Source organism: Galeopterus variegatus, unplaced genomic scaffold, assembly GCF_000696425.1.
Source record: "Galeopterus variegatus unplaced genomic scaffold, G_variegatus-3.0.2 Scaffold11815, whole genome shotgun sequence".
In the NCBI taxonomy this organism is placed as follows: Eukaryota; Metazoa; Chordata; class Mammalia; order Dermoptera; family Cynocephalidae; genus Galeopterus; species Galeopterus variegatus.
This window is the reverse complement of record NW_007737926.1, coordinates 31,389-41,096: the sequence shown is the minus strand read 5'-3', so window position 1 is coordinate 41,096 and position 9,708 is coordinate 31,389. Positions and strand designations below refer to the sequence as shown.

General features: G+C 42.2%; 1 protein-coding gene across 1 annotated transcript in view; it reads right to left on the bottom strand.

Moving 5' to 3' along the window:
* Positions 1-1,102: 1,102 nt before the first annotated feature.
* Positions 1,103-9,708, bottom strand: part of CFAP221 (cilia and flagella associated protein 221) — a 39,154-nt gene continuing 30,548 nt past the window's right edge. The window contains exons 12-13 of the mRNA XM_008594893.1: positions 5,663-5,758; positions 1,103-1,385 (exon numbers count right to left, since the gene is read on the bottom strand). Of these exons, the coding sequence (XP_008593115.1) occupies positions 1,277-1,385; positions 5,663-5,758 (205 nt within the window). The 3' untranslated portion in view covers positions 1,103-1,276. The remainder of the gene's footprint in view (positions 1,386-5,662; positions 5,759-9,708) is intronic.

Here is a 9,708-nt window from a genome sequence, read left to right as displayed (position 1 = left end):
AACCCACTATTTGTGGCATGTCTGAAAGTCAATGTTAACTGGATATCCTGTGTTTTGTCTGGCAACCCTAGTTCTGAGGGGTGACCATGGAGCTCCACTCCCGTTGTAGTGTCCCCCATCCCCCCTCTCCAGGACATTTCCCACAGGGACTTGCATAACTGAATGATAGAAACTTCTATTTTGCACTTAGACTGGGATGCTCTTCAAGACAAACACCGAAGAAATGAGTTTCACAGACCCAAGCTGACTTGTTTAAATGCTGTGCTGAGTGACAACAAGGAAATGCTCCTGAAGAACATTCAGTTGTCTAAAGTGTGTGAAGAGCTGCCTCAAACACACTGCAGCATGCTGTCCCTAAAGCGTTTGGGTGTCAAACAAATTTTCTAGGAGGGGTCACTACTCCAAAACAAATTCCAGAAAAATGTCAGCATCAATGTTAATGAAGAGCCTTTTAAAAATTGAACATACATACAGTCTGATACCAGCTATTTAAGTGTATGCATGGAAAAATTAGTGAAGAGAATAAACCCAAATATATTTGGATAATTATGGTTTGTTATACCCCAAATGTTATCAGCCTTACTGGCATATGCATATGAATGGAACCATGTTAACAAACACAATCAAAAACTGGTTTTCACTGACAAGTTCGCTGGGACTCCTGGCTCCTTTGCAAGGACCTCCTGCCCCAGGTGCTTCTGGGAGCTCCCAGAGGGGTGTTTTCCAGTTGTTCTCAAACCAGTCTGCAAGCTCTAGTCACCTCACAGTGCCCTCTCCAGTCCTAGTCCCCCCTTGCCAGTGTCTGCCACCAGCACAGCTACTTGGGGAGCCAGTGTCCATGTCAACACTGCTCTTCTTGGGAGGGGCTGCCAAAGCCAAATCAGTGATGCTCGGGGGGCAAAGGGGGTTGGTTCTGTGCAGATGTAGGAGAGCAGGCCCTCCCCCAAACCATCCCACTTTGGTGCCTGGGCCCCACACCTCCAAAGACCCTCAGAAACAGCTGTCAGCACCTGGCTCATACCCTCTCATCACGCCTTGCTCAGAAGGCTTAGTTCCACACGAAATCTTGCACCAAGAAGCTTCCAACATTGCCAACACGTGAATGACATTTTATTTTTAAAAAGAAAAAGTATAATTTTAAAATATATACATCATCCACATTTCAATTATTTTTCTCTAGGAATTGTAATTCCAAAAATGGTTGGAATGTAAATGGACACCAGGGACCTCAGCGAACACAGAAAGCAAATGAGAGACACTGCCCTGCTGGCGATTTTCACTGTAGGATCAGGTACGTGTTGAGAGCTTTGCCCTGCAGATTCCTCATCTCCTCGAGCACTTTTTCTCCCATGTTCTCTGCTGGTTGTGCTTGGTCTTTCACTTCTCTGAATATCAACGAACATGACAAGAACACATGAGAGCACTTAATAAAACATGTAAGTCATCCACCAATGCCCAGCACTGGCAGTGAAGGTTGGAGGAGGTGGGTTTTTTAAAATACATGAAGAAGATTTTAATTATACTTAGTGAAAACTTAGTTACCAGCAAAAACACTCAACTTGTAAGTGATTCCAGTCTCAGCTGTACCCGTTTCTCAGCATGGGCGGGTTACCTAAATGTCCGGAGTCTCTGTTTCCTGAAGTACGAATGGTGGTGATTTCTATCCCCCAGCATTGTTGTCAAGATGAAGCGAGATATTATTATTCATAGATATCCTAGCACAATATCTTCTAAATGCTCAGTGTCAGTTGGTTTTTCATCTTTATGACACACAGGGTTACCTAAATGTCCGGAGTCTCTGTTTCCTGAAGTACGAATGGTGGTGATTTCTATCCCCCAGCATTGTTGTCAAGATGAAGCAAGATATTATTATTCATAGAGATCCTAGCACAATATCTTCTAAATGCTCAGTGTCAGTTGGTTTTTCATCTTTATGACACACAATATTTCTGACTCTGACAGTAGCTCCAGAAGAGTGTGAACCCAGAGGGAGGGGTACATACTTGGATCAAGTAGTGGCTGACATGGAGCCGAGACTGATACTAAGCGTGGCCAGGGGTTGCTGGGTAGAACTTCGAGCAGATGTGGTGTTGTGACACTGGCAGTAAGAAGATGAAATGGGGGCTGAAACAAAGGGTTGAGAGATGGGCAATGTCTGGGCTTCTTAGGGGCCAACTTGCCTCTTGATGGGCTGGGCCAAGGGTTAAGGTGCAGATAGAGACTCAGCTCAGAGATTGTCATGGTGCTTACCACCATTCAGCTATCTGGGAGGAAATGATGGTTGTATTGGCTGAAAGGATGGATGTCTCATCTAAATACTATGAGCTCAGCTATATGATCTGCCTGGGAGATAGGAGAATCCAATATAAAATTAAGTGCTTCTGAAACATTTTCTTAAAAAGGGTGATGTAAAATTCTGGTAAATGCCTGACAGTTTTGGAAAACCAGAAATATCTGAAAAAGGGGAATTAATATGTCCCCTAATTCATATAATTAAAGAAATTATTTGGCATCATTTTATGGAATCATGTCTAAAAATATATAGATCATGCATCCCCTTAAAGATATCAATGGTTGAGTAATATTGTGACAGTCTAAGGAGTGCTGAATGAAGTGTCAGCAACTAAAGTCACCTGCACAGCTTCTGGGTCATTTTACAACATGATTCCTGAGTGGGTCTTGAGAGGGCTGAGACCATTTTCTAGGCAGCAAAAGAATCTCTCCAGTTCATTACAGCCATTGAGGGAGAGCAGATAATTCTTGGCATCCCTGAAAACAAATGTTTGCCAGAAACCGAGTAGATAGTGGTCTTCTTGGGGAAATGAAACACCATTTACGTGTTCTTTGTGTGCTGTCCCTGTGTGTCTACACTCTGGTTCCCTCCGGGCCCGACAGGGAAGACTGTGTTGGCTTCTGGCTAAGGCCGAAGGAGGTGAGAATGAGGAACAAGTAATGACAGAGAGGACAAAACTGAGCAAAGGACAATGCCTGAGACAAGCTGCAGAGAATATCAGAACCAGAAAACTTTTGAAAATGGTCTGTGGGATATCAACCTGTTAGAATACAACAGTCAATAAAATGATAATTATGTTGACAATTTTGACACACGAAAAAATGTACATAAAACAATTTTAACTGCAAAAGAGGTGAATTCCATGGGAATGTTTATTGCAAGTGTGTGAAATGTATACATTTGTTTTGAAAAAATTAGAAGCTAATTTGGTGCACAGAAAATGTTTAGAGTTGATTGTTAGTTTATTTTTTTGGTTAAGTAGCTGAAGCATAAAAAAAAACGACATATTATTTTGGGTGACTATATATAGTAATAACTTCTATTTCATTTAGTATTAATTTGATAAAAAAATGACATTGAACACTAGGTCTGCAGTATAAAGGGTGAAGAAGAGTAAGTGCATGGAGAGATACTGGGCATTCCTTGCTCACAGGGCAAGACAGTCTATGTCCAGGGGTAATTTTTGAAATAGAAAAGGAAAAGGGTTTTACTTAAAACCCTTAAACTATTTGAAACTTGAAACAAAATACAAAGTGCATCTATTTGTTGAAATACAAGAAGTCTTATGTGCTATATAGTATAATATGATATTTTATTGAGTTAATTAACTGACCAAAACAGATGCTCATGGAATTCTATTTAAAATTTTTATTTCCTAAATTTTCTTTTTCCAGAAACTGCCAATCTATTTTGTGAGAAGTGTTGGTTGCCACAGTCCTCTGAAAATATCACAAACCAGAGAAACCCTACATTGCTCCAAGATATGTGAGCATTCCTTTCAGAAAAGGCAGGGCCCCAAAACACCCTAAACAAAGTTAGAAGACAAAATGAGAAAACAAATTTACAGCAAATATAAGAAGTTGTAATTATCCTTAAAAAATGAGGGACTCTTAAAAATAAATAAGAAAAGTAGACAAAACAGGCAAAACAAGCCTCTCGTAAAACAAGAAAAATAGTTGATAAACAGAGGACAAATTTTAATATCATCTGTGAACAAAGAAGTTAAAAATTAAAGCAATGAGATGATGTATTTTTTTAAAAAAATTTATCCCGTTCTTACAGATGAAAACAAAATGATAGTATTTCATGTTGTCCAGAACATTTGAATGCAGGCTGTCCTGACCTCTGCTGGTAGGAGGGCTTTTGATGTATTTTCTGGGTGACAATTAAGCAATATATTTTATTTATTTATTTTTTTCTAAAAGATGACCAGTAAAGGGATCTTAACCCTTGACTTGGTGTTGTCAGCACCACACTCTCCCAAGTGAGCTACGGGTCAGCCCTAGGCAATATATTTTAAAACCTTAAAATGCAGACTGCATTTATGTTTCTAGAATTTATCCTAGGGAAACAGTCTGATAAGTTTGCAAGGAATTGGCACAAGAATGTTTGTAGCACTATGGATAACAGTAAAACATTAAAAAGAGTTCACATGTTCATCGGTAGAGGTTGGTTAAATAAATTATGGTACATCTACTCAGTGAAATATAATGATGCATATTTATATTTGCTAATATGTATTCATGATATATTGTTAAATAAAAGTACAGATTTAATTTTGTTAAATAAAAAAATATGTATTTTGTTTGAAGAACAGACATCAAAATGTCTAGATTACTAACTTTGGGTGCTAGGATCATTGTTTTTCTTTATTTTATTTTTATATTTTCTGATTTTTTTAAATAATAAAAAAGGAATTTTTTTTTTTTTTGACTGGTAAGGGGATCGCAACCCTCGGCACGGTGTTGTCCACACCACACTCAGACAGCGAGCGCACTGGCCATCCCTATATAGGATCTGAACCCCTGGCCTTGGCGCTACCAGCGCAGCACTCTCCTGAGAGAGCCACGGGGCCAAGCCCCCAAAAAAGGCATTTTTAAAAAGAAAAAGAGTGAGAAAAGGATACCTGGAATTTCAAACTTATAAACCATATGATCTATAGGTACTTATCTACATTGCAATAGTATTTTTCAAAAGCAATTTTTTGTATTAATTTGCATTTCTTTCATCACAAGTGAGGCTGACTGCATGTTACATGTTTATGACCGTGTTTTCAAGACCAGTCTTTGGAAGGATGACGCTTGCTTAGCTAGTCAGTGCCTGATGGACAGCAGGAGGTAAGAGCATTTGCTGAGCTCTAGTTCACATCAGGCAACTGGCTAGATGCTTCCACGTTTGGCATCTCAGCCAATCCTCACAACTGTCCCATGACAGAGATTTTATTTTCTGCATGGTACAGATGAAGAAAATGAGGACCAGAGAAGGTAAGTGACTTGGCTCGAGATCTCACATGTGATAAATGGTGGAGCTGGGATTCAGCCCCAGGTCTGGCCTGGCTCCGGAGCCTGGGTTCCTTATATTGAATGAAACTCAGTCAACTATTAATAAGAAACAGACACACCTCTGGAACTGAATGATAAGTGAATGGAAAAATTGGGTTCGGTGTTTAAAGACTTATTGCCAATAACATTTTAGGGAGTGTAATTGTGCATAAAATAAAATACACATCTAAATATATGAAGCATCAGAAATATGTCTCTTTTGGACCTTGAACTATGCAGGCTCAGACAATGTGACAGTCTTGTACTTCATGTAGGACAAATTGTATCCATGGCTATCTCTTAACAAGGCATCAAAGCATCCACTTACTTCTCCTTCCTGGTGTCCTTATAGTCCAACATGGGGAATTCCACCTGGATAATTTCTGGAGTCAACATAACTTCTACATTCTGTTCACAGAGCTCACTGAAAAATAATGAGATGTTTAGTGGGAACCACTTTTCCTTCCCAATGTAAAAACAGAATGAAATATTGTGATCATTTAGGAGTTATGCAATTTTTGTGGCTTTCAACGTTAGTTCCATCTACTTTTGTTGAGTCTATGTTTAGAAAAGTATGAGGCTGATAAATCGTTTCTACCAACAAACAATGGTAGGAACAATAGTAATTATTTATAACCAGAGAATTAAAAGCAATTTTTAAAAATCAAGTTACATAATTCATATGCTTTTCAAGTGCACATGGAACATTTACCAAAATAGGTCATATCTTGGGCCATAAAGAAAGCCTGAATAATTTCAAAAGATTGAAATCATCTGGAATATGTTCTCTGGCTACAATGGAATTAGAATAAAGATCAACAGCAAAGCAGATTAATTAGAAAGCCCACAATTGCTTTAAAATTAAATAGACTTCCAGTCAAGATGGCAGAATAGAGGGTCCTCAGCATCACTCTCTCCCACAAATTAACTGATTTACAACTATTAAAAAGCAATGATAGCCAAGCCAGGGCGGCTAGAGCTCAGGGGAAGAGGAGGAGAGACCTATGGAGAGCATGAAGGTGGCAGAAGCCACGATGAGGAAAGAAAGAACTGCTGACTGTTTCGAGCCCTGGCTGCATCCAGGCTGGAGCTGCTGAGCGCATGGAGCAGAAGCCAGCAAAGCCACAGCTGTGCCCTTTGGATGAAGCTAATTGGAGGAGGCAGGGGAGGAGAAGAGGGCCTTGGTGGCCCCCGGGCCAGCAAGACCACTAATAGGGTTCCCATGGACCCACATAGGAGTGAGGAGACACAACAACTGAAAAAAAGGAGCAACTCAGAGGCTGGTGAGTCAACACAAGGGACCAGAGCATGGCCTGTCCCATGGGACGTGTTTGGAGCATGGATGGTGAGGGAGACGGGACCACTGGGGGAACACTGGAGCACAGCAAGGACAGCTGATCTGCCCCCCAGTCAGTGCAGGACCACTCAGAGGAGACTGGTCAGGAATATAGAATTGCATGAGGTGCAGTTTGATGAAAAGACTCAGGCCCAGACCAGAGTTTCTACACACCCCAGGTGCACCTGATTTCACTAGACCTGGAAGTACCTATAAAGTCAACCGTTAAAACCTGAGCTGCGCAAAACCTTCCCTAGGGAATCAGCACCAAAGCAGCAATTTATCTCAACCACGCAGCTCAAGTGCTGGTCCCACAGGAAGTTTCCCCGTTTTAGAAGTAAGCAAAGGACAACAAATTAGTTCCAGTGCAGAGTTTGAGTGATGGGAACAGCAAACAATCCAACACAGAACTGAAAGAAAGAACAAAGTACCCACAACCAGAGACAAAGTTTGATATTAACTAGTAAAGGTCTCATTTCACCAAAGAACACCTATAACATGTAGAAGGACCGGAAGTCCCCTGGGCTACCACAACAGAAAGTAGGGAGGGCTGGGGGCCATGACCAGCCATGACCCCAGACACCTGCAACCAGTCCCGAGTGTGGGGGCCCCAGGCCTCAGCCACAACCCCCCCCATAAGTGCAACCACCCCAGCGACGACCACTGAGCCGCCATAGGAAACTCCCTGGGCTCTCCTGAGCTAGGGCATTGTGGGGCTTCAGGCCTTGGCCACACACCCCCCACACCCACAGCCAGCCCAGCAATGACCACCAAGCTACAGCAAGACGGGCCCCGGGTTCCTGAGCTGGGGAGGTGGGAAGTGAGGGCTTTTGCCACACACCCCTAACACCTGCATCCAGCCTGACAATGACCACGCCACTGCTGGAAGCCCCCTGGTCTTTCCTGTGGGAATGTGGGGGGTGCCACAGGCCTCAATCCCACCCCTTCTCCTTCCTCCTTCTTCCATCCCATTTCCTTCCCCTTTGCCTTCTCCCCTCTCCCCCTCCCTCCCAACTGCTCTGCAATAACATCATAGAATATAAAAAAATATATATTAGTTAAAAAAAATTAACAACATATTTCTTTTTTTTTTTTGTCCTTTTTGAGACCGGCCGCACCGCGCTTGAACACTATGAGCACACCGGTCATCCCTATATAGGATCCGAACCCACGGCGGGAGCGCTGCTGCGCTCCCAGCGCTGCACTCTCACGAGTGCGCCACGGGCTCGGCCCATTAACAACATATTTCTAAATAGTCTATGGGTAAAAGGAGAAATTAAAGGGGTCTAGGTTATTTTTAATCACTTTGTGGTCTGCTATCCCCTAGAGCATTGATTGGCAAACTTTTTCTGTAAAGACTTTGTGGGTCATATGGTCTCGTTACAACTACTCACCTTTGCTGTTGTAGCATGAAAGGGATCATAGAAAATATGTAAACAAATGGGTGTGGCTGTTTTACAATAAAACTTTATTTACAAACACAGGTGGCAGGCCAGGTTTGACCTTGGGCCATAGTTTGCTGACCTCTGGCCTAGAGCTTTGTTGTTGGTTGGTTCAAGCTGGGTCATTGCATGTTTGGGTTTCAGCTGGAGCAAAGTAAGGGAGGGAGAGTGTGGAGGAGACACACGCAGTCTGTTAAGAGCCCTGACCTCAGAAGTGGAATATATCTCATCTGTTAACATCTGCTGGCAAAGGCCTAGTCAAATGGATGACTTAACTGCAAGAAAGGCTCGGGAATTTAGCCTCTAGTTTCAACAACTCTGTGACTTAAGAACAAGAGGGCAATTAATTTTTTGACAGCGGCAGTCTCCATTACACTCAAAGAGAAATGCTTCCAAGATCAACAAAGGCAACAAAGGCTTCAAAGTTTGGAATTACAAACAGGAACATTTTAGTCAGCTGTGATACGTAAACAGAGGTGGCCATGGTGATTTTCTGTTAAGGAAAATACCCTTGAAAACTGAAAAAAGTTGTTACAGTCCCATAAGATTGAAAGCTAACATTTACCAAGCAGCTGTTACATGCGAATCACTATGCTGCTGCTTTGCAACCATTATCTTCCCATTAGCAATTTTCTCATCTCTAAGGAGGGCATCACAGTAAGACCTCATCGTGGGGGAGTAAATGAGACTGTATGCAAAGCATCACTTGATATGCATTTAGTGCTCAGTAAGTGTTGGTTATTATAATCACCATCCTCCTCTTTAGCATCATACTGTTGCCTTTAATTCTGACAACCCCCTCTGAAGCAGGTATGGTTATTCCCATTTCAAAGATGAGGAAACCGAGTCACAATGGTGTGTATATCAGTGCTGATTGGAGGAGGAGTTGGCAATATTTTGATCTGCTGAGTGTCTCCCCAGCAAGCCAGGCCTGGCAGGACTTGTTCAGTTGACCTTGAAGCAAATGTGTATCATCCCACCCTGGCTGCAGCACTCTCAAGAAATGCCCTCATGCAGTGGCCTGAATAGAAGGCACTTCAACCTTCTTTTTCAGATCTGGATTCCAAGCTTTGGACGCTGAAGTATTGTCAAGTGTCATTGTATGTAGGTGGGTCTTAGAAGAACTGGATATATACATCAGATATTTCGGATTTCAGTAATCGATTATTTACATGTAAAAATGTACTGAAAGTATCAATATAGCATGTGTTTATAAAAGAAAGAAATGACACAGTAAGCAACAAATACTTATTTTGGGGTATATCTAGTGTGAAAGATGCTGTAGTCTGGCAAATAATAAACCATTTCCTGTTATCACAGGGCAGTCTGGCAGTGACCCTAGTCTAACCATGACAGTGATGGGTTGTTATCTGTGCTCGAGTGATCAGGATTTCTTTGCTCTATCACAACTGATGGTATAATTAAGAATATGAAAGTCTGGGGCCGGCCCGGTGGTGCACTGCTACAGTGCGCCGCTTGGGAGCATGGTGGCGCTCCCGCCGAGGGTTCAGATCCCACATACAGACCGGTTCCCGCTCACTGGCTGAGCGAGGTGTGGGCGCAGCGCCAAGGGTTGTGATCCCGTTGCCAGTCCCC